Genomic DNA, 27,468 nt, shown 5'->3' with positions numbered 1-27,468 from the left:
CAGTTAGAACTGGACATGGAACAACATACTGGTTCCAAATTGGGAAAGGAGTACATCAAGGCTGTATATTGTCACCCTGCTTATTTAAGTTATACGCAGAGTACATCATGTGAAATGCCAGACTGGATGAAGCAGAAGTTGGAATCAAGATTTCCAGGAGAAATATCAACAACCTCAGATATGCAACTGACACCACCCTTATGGCAGAAAGTGAAGAAAAACTAAAGAACCTCTTGACAAAACTGAAAGAGGAGAGGGAAAAAAGTTGGTGTAAAACTCAATATTCAGAAAATGAAGATCATGGCATCTGGTCCCATCACCTCATGGGAAATAGATGGGGAGACAGTGGAAACAGTGTCAGACTTTATTTTTTTGGGCTCCAGGATCACTGCAGATGGTGACTGCAGCCATGAAATTAAAAGACGCTTACTCCTTGGAAGGAAAGTTATGACCAACCTAGATAGCATGTTAAAAAGAGAGACATTACTTTGCCAACAAAGGTCTGTCTGGTCAAGGCTATGGTTTTTCCAGTGGTTAAGTATGGATGTAAGAGTTGGAATATAAAGAAAGCTGAGCACTGAAGAATTGATGCTTTTAAACTGTGGTGTTGGAGAAGACTCTTGAGAGTCCCTTGGACTACAAGGAGATCAAATCAGTCAGTCCTAAAGGAAATCAACCCTGATATTCATTGGAAAGACTGATGCTGAAGTTGAAGCTCCAATACTTTGGCTGTCTGATGCGAAGAGCCAACTCATTAGAGAAGATTGATCCTGGGAAAGATTGAAGGCAGGAGAAGGGGATGACAGAGGACAAGATGGTTGGATGGCATCACCAAATCAATGATATGAGTTTGAGTAAGCTCTGGGAGATGGTGAAAGACAGGGAAACCTGGCATGCTGCAATTCATGGGGTCACAAAGAGTTGGACATGACTGAGCAACTGAATTACAACAACAAAATGTATTGGGTGTTTCCTCTTTGTCAGGCAGTTTTATAAACATTTTATGCATTTTAAACTGTGCATGTAATTCTCACCACCACACATAGGACAGTTACACCATCCTCATCTTATAGACAAGGAAACCAAGACTCAGAAATGCTGAGTGTCTTTCCTGAGGTTGTAGCAGATGAGCAGTTATATCACCAGAGCCCCACACTTTACGCTGCTATGCAATTCAGAAACCAGAAGAGAAGAGTGAGAGGCCAAGCAACATTGTTCTTCAGAAGGGAAGTGGTGATAGGCCTGAATCAGCAGAGGAGCACAGTGGGTTGGAAACAGGAGACATTAGAAAGATGAAATCTGCATTAATCTGTTACTCTTTGATACAGAAAGCCCAGGAGAGGGAGAGTCGAAAAGGTTCAGAGTTGCTAACTTCAGTCCCTTGTAGGTGGTGGAGCTATTGAAAGCAGTTGGACAAAGAGAGGGAAGATGACAATTCAGTTTTAGATGATGTGTGCAGAAATCGGGGTACCTGGGACCCTTAAAACACAGCCTGCGGAGAAGTGTTTTCAAGGCTTCAGGGCGCCCCTCTGCTTTGTTACAGTCCCTGTCCAGGGGCTTTGGGAGTTCGTCCTGGGAATCTCGAGCATGTCCCAAGGTTCCTTTCTCTGTTTATATCATTTAGCAGGGAAAGGACTGTTAATGACTAATCTCTGTCCATGAGGCACAGAGCCAAGGCAGAGATGCTGCTGCTAGGCGGGAAGGCCGCCCGTGACTGGCCCCGGCTCCTGCTGGAACTCCCTCCTCCTCACCCCACTGTCTCCTGGACTCGCCCCAATGCAAAATCAGATCCTGAGCATTTGTAGCAAAACCACTGCGTTTTGGAGAGGAAGACTGGACTCAGAATCTTCCCAGGGCTTTGAAAGTTCACCTCCAGCCTAAGACAATCTCAGTGAGTACCTAATTCCTCTGGGAGTGGGGTATCCATCCCAAAACAGCAGAGGGGACATTGTCATTGAAAGTTTCTCTTTAGCATCAGGAAGTTTGGTCGATGAATGAATTCTCAGTTGGTAGAATTTGATGGTTTTTAAAAAAATAAAAAAATTCTTCAAAACAAAGAAGCAGAAATCAATGGGTAGTACTCTACTGAAAAGTAAATTGCTTTTCTTACTGAAAAATTATTTTGGAATATCTTTTCAACATTGTGATCACCCAGGAGAATGACTGGAGACTGTAAATTTCAGAAGTGTCTCTCTTCTGATTCCGTAGGCAATCTCGTCTGTATAATGTGCTGTGATTTATCAAATCCTAATGCAAGTTAGGGAATATTACTAATGTCAGAAGACTTCAGATCTAGGACTTGGATGACATTTAAGCTATGCTTGATTGAAAGTTTTTCCTAGAAGAGTAGGTTTCAAAAGCTTTCTCTTTGGAGTCCTACTGCAAACTTTTCTATTGGTTTCCATTTCTCATATTAGTATCAGATGGAAATATTAAAATAAGATGGAAAATGTTAGGAAGAACTTTATTACTAAAATTCTCCAAGGTCTGAATCTGCAGATAAAGCATCTCCTGCTCTACATGCTGCCATAGGGTATTAGGCAACTGTGAGCAAAGCCTGGGTCATATTTCTCTCAACTGAGTTTTTATTTAGAAGGGAGGGGCTGGGGAAAGGGATGCAAATGACTCATGCTGGATCCTTGGTCTGAGAAACTCACCTGAGCTTTAAAGAAATCTGATGATGTCACTGATCCTGCCTTAGAACCACCTCAGCAGTATCAATAAGGGGAATAGAGACAGCCAACGCCAGGATTTTAGTGTGTTTTGTAAAATGATAGACACTGTTGTCTCTGAGTCTCCCCCACCCTCCAAATTGTGGACTGTGCCATTTGCACCGTGGACTCTTCTGTTTGGCTGAGAATGTTGCAATATGGCTGATGCAACTAGAGTTAGCTGATAAAATACTGGCCAGGGATGATGCTTTCTCCTGAGTCCCTTCATCAGGATTTGCAGCATTGCTTTCCACCACACACCTCTGCCCTCTCCCCACCAGTTGGAGAAGCAAAGTAATGTAATTCCTGTCCTTCCTTTTATTTCCACACCTCCAAAATCTGGCCACATGGTGGTGGAACACCCAGTCATTGTGTTTGGAAGGAAAAGAAAAGAACTGTGTATGCAAGAGCATGTACCAACATGTCAGAGACTTTGTCTAAATTGCCTGTTTCGTTCTCACAATAACCCTGAATGGAGGTTCTTATACTCATTTTTACCAATGAGAAAACTGAGGCTCAAAGGGAACAAGTAACCTGTCTGCAATCACACAGTTAGGAAGTAACAGGACCTGAATATGAGGGCAAGTCTTTTTAACTCAAAAGTTCTTTTCTTGCTACCTCGGTATTGCTGGAGGTTGGGAGAATTTGAAATCTGGAATGATGGGAGGAGAGCAGGTGGACCAGACCACGAATGTTTCAGGTTAACAGGGGTGATTTGTTAAGACCTAGCACAATTGTGAGGAGAAGGCAATGGCACCCCACTCCAGTACTCTTGCCTGGAAAATCTCACGGACAGAGGAGCCTGGTGGGCTGCAGTCCATGGGGTCGCTAAGAGTTGGACACGACTGAGCGACTTCACTTTCACTTTTTACTTTCGTGCATTGGAGAAGGAAATGGCATCCCACTCCAGTGTTCTTGCCTGGAGAAGCCCAGGGATGGGGGAGCCTGGTGGGCTGCCGTCTATGGGGTCGCACAGAGTCGGACACAACTGAAGTGACTTAGCAGCAGCAGCAGCAGCAGCACAGTTGTGAAGATTCCCAGAACTTCTTAGGGCATTTTCTAATAACTACACTCAAGCAGGGCAAGTGGAAAGTTATTAGCACTACTTGCTTTAACCCAAAGGTCAATCTAGGAGAGCTGACTGGACACCTCAGTTATTGTCATCTTAATTAAAGATTCTGTGAACCTTCCCTGGTGTTGTGATCAGGGACTTTCAAAAGGCGCTCAGAACTGCTGTGTTTCACAGAAACCTCGGGTTATGAACACCAGGAGAATACGTATCGCCTTGTGATAGGTTTTCAGAGACTTGCATTGTCATTAGGTGGGTGGATAAAGAAAAGAATGGAGGTTCATGTTCTTTTCTTGATAGGGAGTGGTTTTCCTTCGTTTTGCTCAGTCTCATTTTTCTCTTAAATCTTAGCAACATACATCACGAAGGGGCTAAGAAAAACATGGACAGTTTTTTCTTCCCAGGTATCTCTTGTTGCCGTGATGTTTTCTACCAGTGGAAATGTACGAGGCGTCACTCTATGCATCCTCAGTCACCCAGCTGTAGGGGAGGCAAAAGTCATCAGTACCTAAAAACATCTACCCTCCTCTCTTCTGCTACCTCCCTGTTCTTTCATCCCAGTCTGCAATCCCCTGGAACCCTTGCCCTCCACAATGAGTTATTTTCTCCTTTAGTTTGCCCCTTTCCAGTCTGGGCAATAAAGGAACGTCTGCTCTTCTTTTTCTCTTCTTTGTAAACTTGTTTCAGTTCAATGCCAATATAATGCAGCTTGATTGCCAAGGGAAGTATTGTATAAGAAAGAAAGTATTACGCAGGAAAAATATGTTTTTTCCTTGTTAGGTCTAAGAATGACAACAGTTCTGGCGACCAGAATCAATAGGTGTGACTATAAAATAAATTTTTATTAATTTTAATTTTTCTGTATAAAAGTCCAAATAAAGCTTTGATATTTCAGTTCCCATTTTAAATAGAAGCAATGCTACAGTGAACATTCTTGTGTACCTGTGCAAAGCTTTATCCAGGGAAGATACCTAAGAATTAGAATTGTACTTTTATTTTTCAGAATATACTGCTAAAGTGTCCTCCAAAAAGATGTAACAACTATGCCCCCACTAGCAGTGTGTGAGAAGGTGTATTTCCACACATCTTCTTCAATTTTTAATATTATCAGACAAAAAAGCATTGATAATTCAGTAGGTGGAAATAGTATCCAGTTGTATTAATTTGCATTTTTCTAATTAATAACTAGCTTCAGATGTTTTTGTATGTTCATCGACTACTTGTATTTCCCTTTTGGTGAATTTCCTCTTTGTATCCTTTGCCAGTTTCTTCCTTGAGTTGTTTATCTTTTCTGTTTTTATTTATAGGAGTTAGTAATATGTTGTTTGTACTAATTTTTGGCTGTTATTTATGTGGTAAACACTTTCTCCCAGTTTATTTCATATATTTAGCTTTGTTTATGGTGTCTTGATTTTAATGTAGTCAAATTGATTCTTTTCTTGTTTGTTTCTTATTCAGTCTTTTTTTCAATGCCCTAAATTCATAAAGATCACAAATGTGTTTTTCTATATTTTCTCCCAATAATGTTTATCATTTTAAAAGTCTTTAGTCCACCTGAGACTTAAAATGATACAAGATAGGACTTTTAAATTTTTTACCCCAAAGGAATCATTTTTCTTGATATTGGGTCTTGAATAGGCCTCCGTTCTCCACTGGTTTGAGCTGAGTCCACTCACTGCAGCATGGAGGACAATGTATGGCTGCTTAGAAGACAGCCTGCTGCTTTCCTCCTATGGCCATCCCCCCTGCATGCCTTCTGCTTAGTTTAGTGCTTACTTCTTAGAGATTAAATTCACGAACCAGCCCCCCACCCTCAAAAAGACTTTCTTTCTCTCCTAGTCACATCCATGCTTAACACGCATCAGTAAGACTCCCATTTAGAATAAATTTGAACTCCTTATCATAGTCAACAGGCCATAGAGAGGTGCTTACTCTCAGACCTCATCTCCTGCACTGCCCCTTTGCTTACTCATCTCCGACCTCACTGGGCTTTCGCTGTTCCTCCAGCACCCCAAGCCAAGGTCCTTAGCACTCGCTGACCACTCTGCCTGGACTTATTTCCCCCTTTTTCGGCTTACTTCTTCTTCTCCTCCACATCTCAGTTCAAATGTCCACACTCTAGAGAGCTCTTCTAGTCACCATCTCTAAAATAGTGCCTAGTTCCCAGATGGCGCTAGTGGTAAAGAACCCGCCTGCCAGCGCAGCAGATGTGAAGACGCAGGTTCAATCCCTGAGATGTGGAAGATTCCCTGGAGGAGGGCATGGCAACCATTCCAGGATTCTTGCCTGGAGAATCCCATGGACAGAGGAGCCTGGCAGCCTACAGCCCATGGGGTCGCAAAGAGTCAGACACGACTGAGTGACTTCGCATGCATGCATGCACATCACTTTATCCCTTATCTTCTTTATCTTCTTGTTATCATCATTCAAGACCTTACTACTTGTTTACTTGCAAATTATCAGGATTTTTTTTTTTTTTAATTCTGTCTCATCCATCATTCTATTTCCAAGACCCAGATCAAAGCCTGGTGCATGGTGAACAATTAATGAATGCTGAATGAGTGAAGCCTTTGCTTGTGCTCCTGAAGGGACTTGTGCTTACCTCTAGTATAGCAATCCCCATACCGTTTTAATTGGGTTGTTGTCCTTATCTGACTTTTCCACTGAGCCTCTTGAAGGATCATGATTTTTTTTTTTTGGCCTGTATCTGTTCAATGCCTGACACAGAATCAATACATATATATTGAATGAATAAATATGTGAGTGAATGAATTCTCTTGGCATTGATATTGGAAGTGGACATTGAAATGCCACTTTAAAAGAGAAAATGTAGTATTTTTAAGCAAGGGCTCTCTTTTTTAGACCCAGTAAAACAAAAGACAACATGCCATACTGTTCATTTTGGGAGATTGTATCAGTTATCTAGTACCATGTAACAAGCTACTGCACAACTTAATGGCTTAAAAAGATAGTAATTTACCATTTCTTATAATTCTGTGAGCTGCCTAGGTGGCTGTTCGCTGGTTTTTCCTGAGCTCAATCAGGTAACATATCAACTGGAGGGTCAACCAGGTCTCATTCTCACGACCGGGGCCTTGATGCTGGCTGTTGACTGGGATAATTGAAATGACCCAGAGTCTTTGTCCTGGAGTGTTTCATTCTTGGCTTCTTCATGGCATGGGGTCTCAGGACAACATCCCAAGAGGATGAAAGTGGAAGTAACAAGGTTCTCTTGAGGTTTACCTTCAGAAATACAACAATTCTGTTGGTCAAAGCAAGTCATCAAAACAGCTCATTCAAGGGTGGGGCTTTACTTATTTCTAAGAAGAATTGCAGAGTTAGCTTTTGGTTTAAGATAACATTGCTCTCATTAAACCTATTTGCTAAAACACTTTGTGGATTTCTTATTAGTCTTTTTGGGACTTGCTCCATGCCTGAAAACTTACCTCCTTAATTTTTTGAGACAAACTTCTCTCTACTTTGGACACATCAAGTGTTGTGGGATAATGCCTGGAATTCTTAGAAGTTCTTTTACCTGGTTGTGAGGGTCTCCTAGGCACCTCCTTATGTTTTTTGAGCTCTCAGCAAAGGATCTTATAGCCACATTCATGATTTGATATTTACTGTGGAATCATTTATTTTGAGACTCTTATGTCATATGGAAGAACAAAAGTGTACAATAGTCTTGTTTATCAACCCAGCACATCCTGGACCTCTCACGTGCTAAGTTGCTTCAGTCGTGTTTGACTCTGTGCGACGTTATGGGCCTGCTAGGCCCCTCTGTCCATGGGATTCTTCAGGTCAGCATACTGGCATGGATAGCCATGCCCTCCTTCAGGGGATCTTCCCGACCCAAGGATCGAACCTGGGTCTCCTACATTGGCAGGCAGATTCTTTACCACTGAGCCACCAGGGAAGCCCAAAATGCTGTACTATGCTGTCACTTCAAATCCTGCTTAAAACGAATAGCTCCTTCCTAATTCCTCTCTGTCTTCATGTACCTATCATTCACAGCTAAAGACACCGCTTGACACATTCACCCTACTATTTGGAGTTCTCCTTAATCCCAAAGGGAGCCACAGAGGTACTTGGAGGTCAGTGGGGAAAAGGCTCTGCCACTCCTGAAACCAAACCAGACAGAAACAAACAAAAACCCACAGATTCATTAGGAAACTGTGTATCTTCCAAGTTGAACAGTTTTGCCCCTCTGTGTGTGTTGGGGAGGTGGGGGGATGGGTGGCAGGAGAGAGTGCAAAATACGACCTACTCATTTTTCAGCTTCCTATAGTAAGTTCCTCCCCACCCTTCCAGTTTCTACATGTCCTCACTGCCCTTCCAGGTTCTGTCCACCTCCTAATCCCAAAGCCAAAGCTATTTGTTTTAGCCTCTTTTTTTTTTTTTTTAAATCATCCCCCTTCTAAGTACAGGTTTCTGTAGCAGTTGTTTATTTCTTTGTAACAACTACCCCAAAGTTTAATGACTTAATTCCCATATTTCCGTGAGTCAGAGGAGCAGTTCCTCTGGTAGTTTTGCCTGGGCTCACTCAAGTGATTCTTTCTGATGGACGATCAAATGAAACAGAAAGTCCAAGATGGCCTCACACAGGTCTGGGGTCCTGGTGTGACTGTCAAATGTGACAGCTTGGATAGCTGAGTGCTCTCTCCGTCAGGTTTTGTATCTGGGGCATCTACAAATAATGTGACAGTTTTCCCGGCAGCATTCTTAGACTGAGGGGACAGAAGTTGCAGTGCCTCTTAAGGGCAAGCTCAGAAGTCTCACAACATCACTTCCGCCATTCTAGTGATCAAGGAAGTTACCAGACCAGTTCAGGTTCAAGGGCTGCGGAAATAGCCTTCACCTATTGATGGGTAGTGGCAAACCCTCATTGCAAAAGGGCATAGGGAATGGGAGAGGCCATGGTGGCCACTTTTACAAATAACAAATGATTTATATAAATAATAGTTGGGATGAGGTGGGAAGTGTGAGGAAGGTTCAAGAGAGAGGGGCCATACATATACCTATGGCTGATTCACGTTGAAATATGGCAGGCAGAAACCAATATAGTATTGTAAAGCAATTATCCTCTAATTACACATAAATTGATTTAAAAAGTAATAGTCATAAAATTTCAGAAGATCTAATGAATTATTTGAAAAGAAGATAACAAGTCAGTCTTGACCATTTTGACTATAGCAGATAATGGGGAGAAACTTCCCTGGCTGTTAAGAATGAATGTTAAGTAGAACAAAAAAACTATTCCTGGTAGCTCTCCAGGAAGAGAAATTAACAAAGGGAGCTTTGGGAGGATTATTAAAACTATTTCCTGGGGTGGTCAGTCCAAGTATAAAATGTAGGGGATCACTGCTTAAGAGATTTCCAACAAGAACGGATTTTCACTTCACTAATTAGGACTCCTTTGTAGGGAAGCAGCCTTAGTTGTCAGGTTTTTTTGTGTGACTAAAAAAAAGTGCTTCTTCAGCTCTTGCATGTGTTTTTATCCTACACCTGTATTTACTGTTGATTCTGTGGCTGAAATAAGACTGATTCTAAAAATGGTTATCTGGTGAGATATATTATTTATTTATTGTTTATGTGTTTAGTTCACTTATTCATTTGTTCATCAGTCAACAAATAATTAACTGTGTATCTAACGTGTACTTGGCCACGGACTGTGACTGGAGATCCAGGGTGAGCACCCCTGGAGCTGATGGTCCAGTAGGGATGTGTGCGTGCATGCGTGTTAAGTTGCATAAGTCGTATCTGACTCTTTGCAACCCTATGGACAGTAGCCTGCCAAGCTCCTCTGTCCATGGGATTCCCCAGGCAAGAATACTGGAGTGGGTTGCCATGCCCTCCTCCAGGAAGAGGATCTTCCCTACCCAGGGATCAAACCCAAATCTCTTTCGGCTCCTGCATTGGTAGGCAGGTTCTTTACCACTAGTACCACCTGGGAAGCCCCCAGTGGGGTGACCGACAGCCAAATCACCACAAAAACAAATGGAGAATTACAGCTGGACGCATACTCCAAGAGGTGCCCAGTGCTATGATAGTTTGCTGGAAATCAGCCCTGGTCAAGGTTGAAAAGGAGGCCTAGAACTAGAATAAGACAAATGAGATAACCTAGGGTGCAAAATGTAAAGAGTCCTGACTCTCGAGTTCATGGCCCTGGGGGCCTTTATTCCAAGTGCTTCTTTTGCACTTAGTTGAAAATAAAGGTTAGCCACTCTTTGAGCCCTATTGTATAACCTCCAAAGCACAGAAGCTCAAAAGTAGAGGTCTGGTTGACTCAAAAATATTTTTATTGTACAACACCTGAAGGAAGTGTACCTTTACATGGTGACTTTATTTTTTATTATTTAAAAAATAATTTATTTTTTGTTTGTTTATCTATTTGACTGTGCTGAGTCTTAGTTGTGGCATGCAGGATCTTTAGTTGTGAGGTGCAACTCTTTGTTGCAGTGTGTGGGATCTAGTTCCCTGATCAGGGATTGAACCCAGGCCCTCTTAGCCACTGGATGACCAGGAAGTCCCTAAATGAAGACTTTAGAAACAGCAAAGAAGTTTGAAAAGAAGCAAAATAATATGACAGGCAAACTTTGTAAAGGCTTACTTAATTGTGCGTATAAACAGATAGTGTTGAAATGCTCTAGGCAGAATTGACCTTGCAGAAATGCCAGCTCACCCTCACTAAGCACTGCTGAGTAGTTAATGACAGTCTCAGTGGGAGAGTTGCATGAGAAAACATGAATTTAGAGTTAGGTGGTGGGTTTACACCCCACTCTGGTTCTTACTAGCAGCATGACCTTGGAATGTTTGCTTAATCTCTCTGACCCTCAGTTTTCTCATTTGTCAAACGTATATATTATTACCTACTTGGTTTATTACAGATCAAATGAGATAACATAGCATGAAAGCTGCCGCATAGTAAGTACTCATAAAATAGTAGATATTATTTTAATCTATTTTCACAAAAGATGTAAAGGTTACTGTGATAGCAATAAAGGTCATCCAGTTCTTACAGGGCACTACTCTCAGAATAATGTGATCACAATGGCCACACATTGTCCTTTAAATCTCAACTTCGGAAAGGATCTATTCTCTTTTCCCTTTTTTCCCCCATGAGAACAGTTTGTTTGTTTGTTTTCTTTAAAACTTTTTATTTTGTATTGGAGCATAGTTGATTAACAATATTGTGAAAAACCTTTTTATTTTGTATTGGAGCATAGTTGATTAACAATATTGTGATTATTTCAGTTGAACAGTAAAGGGACTCAAACGATACATCTACAAGTATCCATTCTGCCCTAAATGGAAAAGATCTGTTTTTCTAAATCTGTATTTTGGCCCTGGAAAGAATCACTTTGGTTTGATTACTTCTGGGAAAACCAAATCCCCTGTGAAATAAAACCTTTTCTTCTAGAACTCCTTTCTCTTTTCTCTTAGGAACATTCTTTCAGCCTTGGGCTGAATCCAGGACTTCTGCTGAGCATGAAATGATGATGGTTAGAAAAAGTTTATTTTTTATTGCCCTTTGTGAATGAACTACATAGATGTCCCACAAAGTGTATGCTTTACCACCAGCAACTGGGTTTATCTGAGAAAAATGTCACTGAGAAGGGTGACTTTGGGTGTGGAGAGTTCATGGGGAACCAGCACAAGAAACTGTTTTTTTATCTTCATTTTCTGAGAGCTGAGATTCTTCTAAATCAGAGTCAAGGCCGTTTAATTGCAGCAGAGTCTTTCCAAGGTCTCTTCCAAATGGGTTGTGCTAAATCAGAGAAGCTCCATCCACCATGAACTCCCTGTGACACACACTATCTAAACAAGTACAAACTGATAGCCAGAAAGTAGGAGTCCAAGCTACCAGTCACTCTGTGTCTTATCACTTTAAAAACAAATAGTGCTTACCACTTCTGAAATGATTCCTGGGCCCTTAAGTTAAGGCTTACATTACATCATAGTACAAATAAACATAAAGTAAAATAAACACTTTGTCCCTGCTTCCACCAGTACCGGAGTCTTAAACTTTGTATCATAGCCTGCTTTCTCTTCTTCCCCCTCCTCTCTGTAAACTGTACTCAAGTCACTTCCTTTCCATCTTTACAGAAACCACCTTGCTTTGAACCTAATCATCTCACTTCCGGAATGAGAATTTCCTGAATTTTCCTTCTCCTTTCACTGCTTACCCTCCTGTCCCGGTTTCTCATAAGAGTAAGCTTCTTGAACATAGATTTTATTGTGCTATTAAAATTTCCAGCAGCACCTCATTGACCACAGTTAAAAAGTCCCCAATATTTTATAGCTAGGAATTACTTCCTCCTCAAAGCCTCAAAAATGTGTGTGTGTGTGTGTTTGTATGTTTAAGAGTGTGTAAGAGAAAATCTCTGTTTGAGTTTACATATCTTTATAAATGAGGAAATTCTTCAGATATATAATTTCATTCATTCTTTTAAATTATGAAATATTTCCAACATGAACAACATTGATTAATATCATCAGCTTTCTTGTATTTAACCCCTAGATTAAGGGGAGCATTAAAGATGCTTTGAAATTCCGTATGTATCCACCCAGTCATTCTGACCACGTCCTAAATGTGGATTCAACACTTCCAGGCTTGTCTCTACAGGTTAGTCAGGGATCACAAGCTTTTTCTATAAAGACCAGAGAGTGAATATTTTAGGCTTTGCAGACCACATGCAATTGTGTTGCAACTACTTAACTCTGCCACTGTGGTGTGAAAACAGCCATACAATATGTAAACAGAAAGGCATGTTTGGTTCTGGGCAAGCTAGAATTGGCCTCGGGTTCGTATTTGCTGACCCTCGCATTAGGGTATCAGGATTAATATGTAGCATTGTTTTGCTTATCTTTAAACTTACATATACTATATCAAACTACATGTATTACTCTGCAACCTGATTCTTTTCCTCAATATGAAGTTATTCAGTTTATCCAAATGAATACTTAGTCCAGTTATTTAAATGCTGTATAGCACTTACAAATATACTTACAGCACTATGCATATGCTATTTCTTTATTGTACTCTTTCATTAATGGACATTTATTAATGTTTCCAGTGTTATTTATTTATTTATTTTTTTACTGTTGGAAACAATGCAGTCAAATTTTTGTGCCTGTCACTTTCTCTATGGACATTTATGAAAGATTACCTTATAATTTTACATCATTCTATTATTTCGATTTTTAAACATTTAGCTGAGGGTGTATAACGGGGCAGAGTGTTAAGTGCGTAGTTGCAGGTTATAGATGAAGCTATGAAAGGTCAGCACTGGTTCTCCATTCTAGTCTTCTTCTTTTTCTTTTCTTCAATCGCTGGGTCAGGAAGATCCCCTGGTGGAGGAAATGGCAACACACTCCAGCATTCTTGCCTGAAGAATCGCATGGACAGAGGAGCCTGGTGGGCTACAGGCCGCAGGGTTACAAGGAGTCAGACATGACTGAGTGAGCACACACGCACTAGTTGATTTACAGTGTTGTGTTAGTTTCTTCTGTAGAGCAAAGGGACTCAGTTATACACACGTACATATACACATGTTCAATATATTCTTTTTCATATTCTTTTCCATTATGGTTTGTCACAGGATATTGAATACAACTCCCTGTGTTATACAATGAAGTTAAAGTCATTCAGTCATGTCCAACTCTTTGCAACCCCATGAACTGTACAGTTCATGGAGTTCTCCAGGCCAGAATACTGGAGTAGGTAGCCTTTCCCTACTCCAGGGGATCTTCCCAACCCAGGGATTGAACCCAGGTCTCCTGCATTGCAGGTGGATTCTTTACCAGCTGAGCCACAAGGAAAGCCTGTGTTATACAGTAGGACCTGTTGTTTTTCCCTCCTGTATATAATAGTTTCTCTCTGCTAATTCCAAACTCCCATTCCTTCCCTCCTCATTCTAATCTTCTCATGTTTCATCCCTCTTGACATCTGTCTTGGGCCACAGATATTATTTCTGTGTATGCATAACTCTGCCAGCTGTGAGAGGGGATACAAAAGGAGCATAGCTATGGTTCCTGCCTGCTGGGAGTTTACAATATAGTGGAGAAGACAACAGATGAACTTAAATCATTAGTGACCACATGAGGAGCAGGGAAGATAAATGATAGGGGATGCATTCCTGGAGAAGTTGGGACATACATGAAAGAAAATGTACAAAATTGAGAGTTATAAAAGCATGTTTGAATAAATGAAGCCACAACTTGCCCCTAAAAGACTAAACTGAATATTATAAAGATATAAATCTTCCTACCTAAATATATAGGTTTGGTACCATATCAAACTCCCAAAGAAACTTTTCTTAAAGAATGTGATACAAGATGTGATAATTTATCATAGAGAATAAGAAAGTAAGAATATCTTAGAAAAGGTTGAAAACAAATGAACAATAATAGGAAAGGGTGATCTTGATGCAGATGTAACTATATGATCAATGGGAAACTAAATTCAGTCTCAATAAAAGAAAAATTATAAATCAATGGAAAAGGAAAAAAGTATTCAGCAAGCAATTCTCAGAAAAATCACCCTGTACCAAAAACTAAAACTAAAAAGCTTTTAAAAATCTAATATATTTAACTACATACAGTGCAAATCTTTTCAAGTAAAGATAATTAAAAGACAAATGAAAATGTTTGTAATAAATATATCAGAATGCTAGTACACTCAATATACAAAGAACTCCTCTAAGTGAATAAAAAAAGCAAACTTCCATAGACAGGTGCAAAGGACATAAAAAATATCTATCACATACAGACAATAATGATGTAAAATACATTTCTTTTCAACTTCTTCATATTCAAGGAAATATAATTTAATAGAGTGGGATAGAATTGTCGCTGGCACATTAGAAAAGAATGTTTGAAGTGGGAGCAAGTAATGCCAATGAAGGTGTGATGAGTCAGGCACCCAGATCCACTGCTGGGACGAGTGTAAATTGGAGCAAAATTATAGAATGCCACTTGGCATTTTGTAAATACTTTTCTCTGTTGTCTGAATTTTTAGCAATGACCTCCTTATTTTAAAAATGCTTTCATTTGAAAAATAAATTGTAACAGCTTTTCAGGAAAATAGTGCATGAAGGTAGAGAAGGTATTTTTCTTTATCTGCTGCGATTCCTAACTTAATGCTTTGTGTGTTGATACATGCATGAATTCACCTGAATAGAAAGGATGGCTTTCTGTTAGCAGGGATTTTATCACTAACTTCAGAGATGCTTAGGCGCTCTCTCTGCAGTTGTTCAAAGTTCATTATTAGCCAGAACCTTTACCTGTATTTCTAAGAAGGTGCTCCCCTGGTGTGTGTGCTCTGCCAGTGCTGGCGCTGGCTGTCACCCAACAGTGGCGTCTTCCTTCCTCATCTGCTTGCTCTTTCCTCCACACTAGATGGTTGCCTCCATTTGTGCTCTGGAACACAGAGGGTGAGCCACCCTATTTGTAGAGGAAGTCTACTAAGCACCAATATGAATAGCTAGTAATAAACTTACTCCAGAAAAAATTTGTCTAAACATTTAAAATACTGAATTCATTAGAAATTTTTTTAATCCAAATTTGTATACAAAACTTAGTTATAGAAAATATGATAGAATATTCAGTAATAGACATTCAACCATATGTTAGGATAAAATTCTGCAGTGTAGTGGAATGCAATGGGAACTCAAAAAAGGACAGGGATGATTAAATTTTTTTCCCAATATTTAAAGAACATTTCCTTGTATTTCTTAGAATGATGAAGAAGATTATTAAGTTGCTGTGGTATTTAGATTTAATTGAAGAGATTTGAGTGATGTAATAACATGTAAAAATGTCAATTTTTGCAATATATCAGCAATTACAGTTTTTGAACTAGTTTATTTTTTAGTAGAAAACTTTAGATGCCAACCCAAAAATGTGTTGAGGGAGCATATCATTTTTTTTAAAACTTCATTTTTGGGGGTAAGCAAGCAAAATTCAAAGGTCACTAAGGTAGAGAATATTCATTTTCTTATTCTCAACCTATAAAATGACTCCTTGTATGGAAGAGAGAAATCAAGGAGGAAAAAAGACTCCAGAGCTACGATCTTTCTTAGATCTTCCAGGGAGATATTCTCCTATTGTGAAGCAATTCCCCCAAAGGAAGGGAAGAGTATTGGAGAAAGGAAGACACAGATGTGTGGAAACATTTGCTAAATGCTTCAGACGTAGTTTTTGTTGTTCAGTTTCTCAGTCGTGTCCAGCTGTTTGTGACCCCATGGACAGCAGCACACCAGGCTTCCCTGTCCTTCACTATCTCCCAGAGTTTGCTCAAACTCATGTCCATTTGGTTGATGATTCCATCAAACCATCTCATCCTCTGTCACCCCCTTCTCCTCCTGCCCTCAATCTTTCCCAGCATCAGGGTCTTTTCAAATGAGTCAACTCTTTGCATAAGTGGCTGAAGTATTGGAGCTTCAACTGCAGGATCAGTCCTTCCAATAAATATTCAGGGTTAATTTTCTTTAGGATTGGCTGGTTTGATCTTGCTGTGCAAGATCTCAAGAGTCTTCTCCAGCACCACAGTTTGAAAGTATCATTTCTTTGGCACTCAGTCTTCTTTATGGTCCAGCTCTCACATCCATACATGACTACTGGAAAAACCATAGCTTTGACAATATGGACCTTTGTCGTACATGGAAGGTGCTCATTAAATCACAGGATAATTAAGACTAAAGCTGCCAAACCCAGGAAGGATCTGTCAAGAGGCAAAGAAAAGTCTACTATCATGATATGTATAAAATTAAGTGGGGTCACACCCCCAAGGTACTCATTATAGTTATTCATAGTTTACTATGATATTACTTTGATTTTTAAATTTTTCTTCTATTCTTTATATAAGGCAGGAGGAAACAATCTTTTCCCACAAAGGGGCTAGATAGTAAATGGATTTTGGTTTTGTGGGTCATACAGTGTGTGTTGCAACTATTCAACTCTGCCATTGCAGGGAAAAAGAAACCATAGATTGTCCAGAAACAAATGAATGTGTCTGTGAGCCAATAAAACTTTGTTGATGAACATTTAAATGTGAATTTTATATAATTTTCATGTCATGAAATTTCTTTCTTCTGATATTTTCCCAACTATATGAAAACGTAAAAACCATTCTTAGTTCACAGGCTTTACAAAAACAGGTGGTAGGCCAGCTCTGGCCTACAGGCAGTAGTTTGCCATACTCCAGTTTAAGGTATGGGGCCCTTTATGCTAAGAGTGGATACAGTATGAGAAGGATACCCAAGAAACCAGCTCTGGTGGCAAGGGAAAAGGGTGACAGAACTCAAGGAAGATTTATTTTTCAGTGTAGTGTTTGAATTGCTTGCCATGTGCTTATGTTACCATTTCAAAAATTAAAGAGTTTCCTTTGTACTAACCCCCTTCAGAAATCATAACTAACAGACCTGATTTGAGCAGACTTAGTCAACTGTCTGGATTCTGGGAGATTTTTGTTGTTAGCCTACCAGGGGCTTCCCAGGTGGCTCAGTGATAATCAGCCTACCAAGGATGAGATGCAAGTTCAATCCCTGGATTGGGAAGATCCCCTGGAGAAGGGAAAGGCTACGCACTCCAGTATTCTTGCCTGAGAAATCCCATGGACAGAGGAGGCTGGCGGGCTATAGTCCACGGGGTCACAAAGAGTCAGACACAACTGAGCACGCACACACACAGCTAGCATATGAGTATGAATGTGGTCCCATCAGTAGTGACAACTGAATTTTTACTGGTTTACTCCTCAGGACTTCTAGTTCCTTATCAAAGCCCTCCTCTCCCTGCAGATGTTTTAGGAATGCCCTGGGATCTCTTTATGTTCGTTCATCATCAAGTCTACTCTGGCCACTGCTTCTGTTACTTTTTGTGTTCATGGGGGAAAGCAGTGCCCAACAAATGGTCACAATTCCTCTGCTGGGCACGTTTCCATGGGTTATGGTGATACCTAGATGGTACCACTGTTTCACAGATGCCCCAGAAAGGCCCAGAGTCCCCTTGGAGTCAAAGCTTCTGTGATTATGATATGTTGCAGTTGTTTGAAGGTGGGGATGGAAGTGAGATGAGCTCTCTCCTCCCTGTTTCATTCTTTTGGAAGTTCTATCTTACAGTTCAATATTTCCAGACTCATCTTTATTTATACCCCTCTCCCTTCTTACCTCAGAGTGTCAAGAAGACCTCTTGAATCTAATACAGGTTGGTCAAACACTGTGCCACATTGAGGATTACACATTCCTCTAAGGACCGAGGCTTTACTTTGAGGTGAAGATCATGGTTCCTGGTTCCCTCTGACTTTAGGATGAGTTTTCTCCTAACAAGCCTCTTGGCTTATTGGACAGTAGACTTTGGTAGGGCTAGGCCAGTGGTTCACCAGATGGACTCAGGTATGTCTGCAGTCCCACAGTGGATACAGCTTGTATCATTTCTCAACAGCCACTCTCTCCTGTTTCTTCAATCTCTCTGGTATATTCTAGATGTGACCTGAAATTGCTTGTCTTTATTTTTTTGTTTTTGTTTTTTAATTTTTTAAATTAATTAATTTATTTATTTTACTTTACAATATTGTATTGGTCTTGCCATACATTGACTTGAATTTGCCATGGATGTACATGTGTTCCCCATCCTGAACCCCCCCTCCCATCTCCCTCCCCATCCCATCCCACTGGTCATCCCAGTGCACCAGCCCCGAGCACCCTGTATCATGCATTGAACCTGGACTGGTGATTCATTTCACATATGATAATATACATGTTTCAATGCCATTCTCCCATATCATCCTGCCCTTGCCCTCTCCCACAGAGTCCAAAAGACTGTTCTATACATCTGTGTCTCTTTTGCCATCTCGCATACAGGGTTATCATTACCATCTTTCTAAATTCCATATATATGTGTTAGTATACTGTATTGGTGTTTTTCTTTCTGGCTTACTTCTATACTTACTCTGTATAATAGGCTCCAGTTTCATCCACCTCATTAGAACTGATTCAAATGTATTCTTTTTAATGGCTGAGTAATACTCCATTGTGTATATGTACCACAGCTTTCTTAGCCATTCATCTGCTGATGGACATCTAGGTTGCTTCCATGTCCTGGCTATTATAAACAGTGCTGCAATGAACATTGGGGTGCACGTGTCTCTTTCAATTCTGGTTTCCTCAGTGTGTATGCCCAGCAGTGGGGTTGCTGGGTCATATGGCAGTTCTATTTCCAGTTTTTTAAGGAATCTCCACACTGTTCTCCATAGTGGCTGTACTAGTTTGCATTCCCACCAACAGTGTAAGAGGGTTCCCTTTTCTCCACACCCTCTCCAGCATTTATTGCTTGTAGACTTTTGGATAGCAGCCATTCTGACTGGAGTGAAATGGTACTTCATTGTGGTTTTGATTTGTATTTCTCTGATAATGATATTTCTCTGATAATGAGTGATGTTGAGCATCTTTTCATGTGTATGTCTTCTTTGGAGAAATGTCTGCTTAGTTCTTTGGCCCACTTTTTGATTGGGTCATTTATTTTTCTGGAATTGAGCTGCAGGAGTTGCTTGTATATTTTTGAGATTAATTCTTTGTCCATTGTTTCATTTGCTATTATTTTCTCCCATTCTGAAGGCTATTTTTTCACCTTGCTTATAGTTTCCTTTGTTGTGCAGAAGCTTTTAATTTTAATTAGGTCCCATTTGTTTATTTTTGTTTTTATTTCCAATATTCTGGGAGGTGGGTCATAGAGGATCCTGCTATGGTTTATGTTGGAGAGTGTTTTGCCTATGTTTCCTCTAAAAGTTTAATAGTTTCTGGTCTTATGTTTAGATCTTTAATCCATTTTGAGTTTATTTTTGTGTATGGTGTTTTGTGTATGGTATTAGAAAATGTTCTAGTTTCATTCTTTTACAAGTGGTTGACAAGTTTTCCCAGCACCACTTGTTAAAGAGATTGTCTTTTCTCCATTGTATATTCTTGCCTCCTTTGTCAAAGATAAGGTGTCCATAGGTGAGTGGATTTATCTCTGGGCTTTCTATTTTGTCCCACTGATCTATATTTCTGTCTTTGTGCCAGTACCATACTGTCTTGATGACTGTGGCTTTGTAGTAGAGATTGAAGTCAGGCAGGTTGATCCCTCCAGTTCCATTCTTCTTTCTCAAGAATGCTTTGGCTATTCTAGGTTTTCTGTATTTCCATACAAATTGTGAAATTATTTGTTCTAGTTCTCTGAAAAATACCGTTGGTAGCTTGATATCCAGTTCCATTCTTCTTTCTCAAGAATGCTTTGGCTATTCTAGGTTTTCTGTATTTCCATACAAATTGTGAAATTATTTGTTCTAGTTCTCTGAAAAATACCGTTGGTAGCTTGATAGGGGTTGCATTGAATCTATAGATTGCTTTGGCTAGTATACTCATTTTCCCTCTATTGATTCTTCTGATCCATGAACACGGTATATTTCTCCATCTATTTGTTTCCTCTTTGATTTTTTTTCACCAGTGTTTTATAGTTTTCTATAAATAGGTCTTTTGTTTCTTTAGGTAGATATATTCCTAAGTATTTTATTCTTTTCATTGCAATAGTGAATGGAATTGTTTCCTTAATTTTTGTTTCTGTTTTCTCATTATTGCTTGTCTTTAAAAATTGCCCTCAAAATCACACATTTTCCTCCAGCTACTTCCCTATCTTGACTCCTTTTCACATCCCTTTCCCTCCTGACTTCAGGGTGGTGAGAAGGCCTCTTGAATCTAATACAGGCTGGTCCCCACTATAACATCCTCATCTATGCCTTTATCAGCAGCTTTCAAGAAAACATGTAATCATCTGTGTATTCCTGTGATTGTTTTTTAATGTCTCTATTCCTCATTAAGCTTGATATCAAAGATCTTGGATGATATTTTTACTGTTATTTTATTTTCAAAGATCCAGCACAGAGCTTATTCCAGAATAACTTCTCAATAAATATTTGTTGAAAACATGAATAAATGACTGCATACAACAAATGTAGTCTGGTGGACTACCTTACCAGCAACCAAATATCTGCTTGAACTGTCACTTCTGCTTGATCTGGAACATCTTGCTGAGTGAGGAGGAAACAGAGAGCTGTGAATAATAAGGAAGTTCTAATGAAATAAATATTTGCCCAACAAACCCCCTGTATTCTCTTTCTGAGTTGTAAATATAAGTAGTTATCTGTAAATGAAATGATTTGTTGGTAAAGACAGGATTAAGAGTTTAAAAACCATCCTCAGAAGATGGCCTTGAAAAAAGTGTTCTGAGAACATACCTTTTCATTATTCAACTTTTTTCATTACTTTTTCAGGGGGTAGAAGACATATTGGAAGGAGGGAAGGAAGAACTAGAAATATAGGTAAAAGTGAACACTGCATCTCTTGGGCTTTTGGATATACCCTGGACATCTTCTCAGGATGAAACTTCAGACGTTTGGGTGAGACTTACCATTATTTTTCTTCTTGCCATAGCTTCTTTTACCCTAGATTAAATACATGACAAAGTAGACCATGAGAATGAAAATGTAAGCCCCTTAAATTTTCTCTAAAAGGCAAAAATAAAGATCTTGGATGAACATCTTCTGAATTTTTTATCTGCTAATATGAAGCCTACTCAACTTAAGAAAATTCCAAGGAATTCCTGGTGGTCCAGTTGATAAGACTATATGCTTTCACTGTTGGGGGTGTGGGTTCAATCCCTGGTTGGTGAACTAAGATCCTATAAGCTGCACAGTACAGCCAAAAAAAGAAAATGAAAAATTCTGGTAGGAAGTGATCTGAAATCATTTTTGTGTCTTGCAAAGACATGTTCATCTTCAGTGTAAAATTTAAGATATATTGATTCACCCCATTTTTAATCAAGGCTTTTATATTTGTTTTTGTTTTTTCTATACATAAAATAGACATATCCAAAATATCATCATATCTTGCCCAAATCTCCAAGTGCTGAAAACAAATGAAAACATGTGGTATTTTCCCAGATAAATTAGAGAGTATCTATTCAGAAAGCATATATCTTAGACATTTGTAAGTCCAAATGAGTGTAAAAATGGTAATTATCAAGGAAAGACATGTAAAGAAAAGCTATGATAAAATGTCTACAAATGGAGTCTTTTGTGCTTGTTAAAATTAGCTTGCTCTGTCTCTCCCTCTCTTTCTTAATCATCTCCCCACCCTCCCTAACACTCTATGTATTTATTTACCTTTCAGGGGATTTTTTTGAAGACTACCATAACGAAGGTAATACATTTTCAAGTAGAAAAGTTTGGATGGGATCAAAAATGAATCTCATTGAACACTCCCACTTACCTGCCACAGATGAATTTTCTCTTTCTGACAATTTATTTGGTAAGTTGTCAAGTTCATTCAAATATTAGTAAAAAAAACCAAACAAACAAAAAAAAAAAACACAACAAACTGCAATTTGGACATACAAAAGCAAAAAAACTTAACTGTTAAGTCCAGAGAGAGTCCAGAAAATTTTTTTGTTCCAAGTACTCCATAGACATTAGCTACTCTGCAAGGTTAGAGATAGATCAGACCTTGGATTCATTGAACGTAATAGTCTTTTTTATAGATGAGAACTGCAAGAGTCAGAGAGTTTTGTGACTTGTCCAAGGCCACGGGGCTAGATAATTAACAGAGCTGGGAGTAGAAATACATTCCTGTCTAGGGCTAATTCTAATATTATTATAGGATGTACTAAAGTATGAAATCATGATTCTTACGGTTTAATATTATACCTATTAAAGGCTGAGGTTACTTAGATTACAGCTCCGTGCTGCGTTTCCTTTCCGCCCTTCTTCCGGTACTGGAGAGATATGGCACACTGTCAGGATTAGTCATTTAAACTGGATTGAGCACAAATTGTACTAAGCTGTTTTCAGTAGATCTGTAACTAGATGATACCATAAAATGATCTATTGCTCCACGTTATGCTTTTATTAAAAAAAAAAACACCTCATTATAAAGAGTTTGAATTGAGAACATCAGCAAAATGTTGGCAGGGGCAGTATTTTGGGTGGGGTAGAGCAGCTTTCTTCCACTCTTAAAATAGGTTCCCTTCTGCTTTGTAACTCTGCTGGGAGGCTTGGATACTCGCAGTTTTTTACGCTATGTTGAAATATGAACCATGATCGATGATGATAGTGAGAATGCAAACACTTGAAGTTACACAAAATTCAATGTGTTAAGGCACCATCCCCTATTTGGTTGCAGAAGTCCCTGGAAGATATTAATCAATAGCTTATACTATTACCTACTAGTCATTAGCATTAGTGTGAAGTGGTTTATCAGGTCATTTCCAAGAAGGGGTCATTATTATCCCTTTACATGACTACCTGCCCCCATTCAGTTTAAGAGCATCTAAGGGCAGTGACTATATTTTATTAATCCTAGTATCTACTTAATAAGTAAGACTCAGACATTAAATAATAGTAGGGAAGGAGAAAAGAGGTTTAAGGGGAAAAGATGTTTATCAGTAACTCGCAGAGAACTAAAGGCAGCAGTAATTATTTATGAAATGCCAGTTCTCAGACATACTTGCTACATCTTATTCCTTCCAGTTGGCTTTTCTTCATCCTGTGGATACAGTCAAGGGCAGTGGGACATAGACCTCCATGTCTGGACACTTGACCATTTACTTCCAGCCTACCCTTCTATGGGTCCTTAGAAATATAATGCATAGATATCTTTATAGTATTGTATCTACTCATCAGAACTCATAGGATGATTAGGACTGTAGGTGCAGATCATAGACTAAGGAAAGTTGCACTTGAGATTATTTTTTTCACATATAGACTCCATTTCCTGCTCTGAAATTTTATGACTGCATGTTAAGATCTCCAAATCTAAACTCTGATGTCATCATTATTAAACAAATCCATCCAGCTTTAATTTGTATATACATCAAGAGGAAACTGTTAAGATTTTTCTTACAAACTAGTCTACTTTAAGCAAGCTCATCAGATTGAAAGCTGACCTGAGTGGTGGTGAGGTGAAAAAGAGGTAAGTAGATAGAGAAAAAGTTGTGAAGGAGCTGTCAAGTTAGAAACATCTGAAAATGATTTCTATAGAAGCATTGTGGTTCATGCTTTCTGTCAGTGGTGCTCTTTCCTCATCTCTTCTTTGCAGGACCATATCCTTATCCAATTTCCTAACACTTTCTGTAATGTTTCTTAGAATACATAGCACAAAATGCATAAGCTGCAATGCATGGCTCTTACTCTTCAGTCTTCTCTATTAAGTTCTAGAGCCGGGTCTAAGGTTTTTTTTTCTCCCACATAGCTTTCCCTCAGGGCCTCTGTCTCACTGTGTTCAACATACCTAAGCAAAGTCTGATGAAGGGGAGGATGAAGAGCATTCTGTTATCCTTCCTGCCCATCTTCTTTCGTGTCTTGATGACACTGATGCATTCTCTGGACCTCCCACTCTGAGCCTAGGGTACAGAGCACCAGGGAAAAGACTGTGGCTCATGGATGAGTAGCCCACAATACCTACGTCACCACTTGTAGATCTTGAGATGTGCCCAAAATTCAGAAATTTAACTCACAGGCTCAACTAACTGGAGAGCTCGACTCTTTTCCTATGGTCTAACTATGTACTGAAAACCAGCCATCGTGTTGTTATAACAAGAGCAACTGAAGTTTATGGTATTGCGTATGGATGGCTATAATTTCTTCCATCTAGACATTGAACACTGACCATATGCTGGATGTTGGAATAAAGCAGGAAATAAGACAGGCAAGATCCTAGTGGAGAGTAAACTCTCAAGAAACCGGCAAAGGAATAAATAAATGAAATAATATCAGGTAGTGGTGAGTGCTGTGGAAACAACAAAAGAGGGTGATGTCATAGTAACTGAAAGAAGGAGGCTGCTCTTACTTGTGTGGTCAGGGGAGGCCTCTGAGGAGCTGACAACTGAGCTAAAAAAGACAGTCTTAATCTGAAGAGGTATTCTGGGTAAAGGAAATGTAAATGCAAAGGTCCAAAGTCTAGAATGACTTGGAAGGGCTTTGTCTTCTCATTTTTATTGAGGAAAGTTGAAAGAGTCTAGAGAACTGGCTCTGGACCCCATATTTCCATTAACCAACATTGGTAAAAGGAGATTATTAGGCTGGGAATTCTAGGACCCCTAGAATTCAAGTCCTCAAATCTCTACAGTTGTCATGTGAGGAAGTGGCAACTTGGACTCAGTGGTACTCACCTGACATATGATGTGACTTTTAAGGTGGTCCTGGGCATGGTCCCCCTTCCTGCAGGTCACCCAAAAGGCCATAATTAAATCCCAAGGCACTGACATTTAATTTAAGACATTGAGAAAGTAACATAAATGTTACTCAACAAATACTGATGAACACTCACTAATGGGCTGTGGATACACTAATGATCTCATGAATGAGGTCTTTCAGCTGCTTCCAGAGAGGACTGTGGGCCCCTCTAGAAGGCTTTGCTTAAGGAGAAGGGGAAGCCCTTCCATCTATATAAATGGTTACCCTGAAAAGCAGAGCCTGAAGCAAGGATTGTGTGCAGACTTCATGTGAGAGATGATCCTAGGGAGCAGAAGCCAAGCACTGGGGTGATAAGACAGGGAAGGAGGAAAAACCAAGACGAGGTAAATTATAGAGATCACTGCTGTGGGCAAGGAGAGCCTGATTGCACTGGGAGAAGCAGAGAGAATTGTCCACCAAGGCACCAGGCACTGGAGAAGTTATTAACTGACCTCTGCTCCCTTTGGTTGAGGGTCACTCGGGGGGCATTAATGCCCTGCACTTCTGAGCTGCGCTTTTGCTACTCCCAGTGCAATCAGGCTGTGTGGTCTGCCGTGTCCTTGGAGAAGCTCTGGGCAAAAAGCAGAGATGTGCAGCCTGCTCGTGAAAGGACAGGTGCCGGTGTGAAGTGAGTCGAGCTTCTGCATGACCCCCTGCTCCAGCTCCAGCTGAAATGAGAGGTGGGCCAAGGGTGTGCACCGTCACCAGAGGGGCTGCCACACAGTGCTAATGGGATCCCCCCGGTTCCAGATCAGTCGGAATACTCAAAGGAAAGCTAAGATGGGGTGGGGGAATGGTGTACATTTGTTCTATAGTTCTCTTTTCTTCGGTTGGACCTTGTAGAAAAGAAGGAAAGAAACAGAGTTACAGAGATGGGTCTGGAATCACCTTGTAAGATCACTTGACTCATTCTGTGGCCAGGCCTGCCTCACAAATCCACATGGGGATCCAACTCATTGGTAACTCAATCCATACACAGGACTCAGGATGGAAGGGCATGGTGACCTAAAAAAGACAAGTTTCTTTTCCTTTGGGAGATTCCAAAAGCCAGGAAACTTGGTCAAAGATTAATTTGAGTGGGTTAAGAGAGGCTTCTCTGATGAATGAAGAAGGCAGAGTCTTATGCAATTAGTACATAATAAAAGGTAATAATGACAAAGTCCACAGCTTCCCATGGTCTGACATAATGAATAGGGTAGAATGTGACATGTCAATTAAAATCTGTCTTCTTTTAGCAAATTGTGGTTTAAGAACTAAAGGAAAAAATCACAGAGTTTGAAAGACTCAGAAAATAGAAAACCATTCTTATAGCACAGAATAAGCAAGAAAAGGTACAATCTTTTTTATTGGAGTGTAACTGCTTTATAATGTTGTGTTTATTTCTGCAGTGCAACAAAGTGAGTCAGCTATATGCATACATATATCCCCTCCCTCTTGGACCTCCTTCTAACCTACTCCCCACGACAGCCCCTCTAGATCATCACAGAGCCCTGAGCTGAGCTCTCTGTGTTATATATACAGCAGATTCCAAAGCAGCTATCTGTTTGCACATGGTAGTATATATATATATGTCAGTTCTGCTCTCGCAACTCATCCTACCCTGTCCTTCCCCAACCTGTGTCCACGTGTCCATTTTGTATATCTGCCTCTCTATTCCTGCCCTGCAAATAGGTTACTCAGTACAGTTATCCTAGAATTCCATGTATATGTGATAATATACAAGATTTATTTTTCTCTTTCTGACTTACTTCGCTCTGTATGGCAGATTCTAGGCTCATCCACATCACTGCAAATCTTATGTTCCCATACCAACTATTTCAAGTACGATGAATCCAGTTTCTTTAGCCCGGTGTTACTGGGAAAAGTTCAATGAGTGTGAGTGGAAATAAGTGATGAAATTGAAAGAAATAAAGTCTCAGAGGCAGTTGAGACTCTGAACTTCAGTTTTCTTCCCTGTAAATTGGGGTTAATAATAACACTTCACTGCTTGTTGGAGGATTGAATGACTGTGTGGGAAAGTGTCCTGTAAATCTGAAGGCATCATAAAGCAGTATAGCTCCTCCAGGGTTTGAAATGTAGTTGTTATTATTTAAACTGTTGGAATGATAAGCACCGCTCTACTTATTAAATGGAGGAAATTCTGTTGATCTTAACATTGTTGAGTGCTAAGAATTTTCAAGGAGCCAACAGAAACCAACAGTATCAAGCTAAATTTCTGGGTGTTCTAAGGGAAAAAAAACATGTTCTGTCTCAGGTTGGCATTACAGCATTGTTAACAACAGCTATGGACTCTACATTTTTGTGTTACTTTTATTATTGTTTCTAACAGTGTTTCCAAAGCCCCGTTATGAATGAGGTCCAGCAAGTCACAGGAGGTCAGATCCTAAATAATCCTATCCGCTTACACTTCATTTCCTTTAGCTACT

At 39.8% G+C, this 27,468-nt stretch overlaps 1 protein-coding gene across 2 annotated transcripts in view; it reads left to right on the top strand.

Annotated features, from left to right (window-relative positions):
- Positions 1 to 1,756: 1,756 nt before the first annotated feature.
- NR1H4 (nuclear receptor subfamily 1 group H member 4) overlaps positions 1,757 to 27,468 on the top strand; it is an 81,043-nt gene continuing 55,331 nt past the window's right edge. For both annotated transcript variants that reach the window (XM_043882469.1, XM_043882467.1), the window contains exons 1-3: positions 1,757 to 1,891; positions 21,086 to 21,211; positions 21,984 to 22,121. In XM_043882469.1, coding sequence (XP_043738404.1) covers positions 22,043 to 22,121 — 79 coding nt within the window. In that variant the 5' untranslated portion in view covers positions 1,757 to 1,891; positions 21,086 to 21,211; positions 21,984 to 22,042. The remainder of the gene's footprint in view (positions 1,892 to 21,085; positions 21,212 to 21,983; positions 22,122 to 27,468) is intronic.

Source organism: Cervus elaphus, chromosome 22, assembly GCF_910594005.1.
Source record: "Cervus elaphus chromosome 22, mCerEla1.1, whole genome shotgun sequence".
NCBI classification, from domain to species: Eukaryota; Metazoa; Chordata; class Mammalia; order Artiodactyla; family Cervidae; genus Cervus; species Cervus elaphus.
The sequence above is the reverse complement of the archived record's forward strand: the minus strand, read 5'-3'. Positions and strand labels throughout refer to the sequence as shown.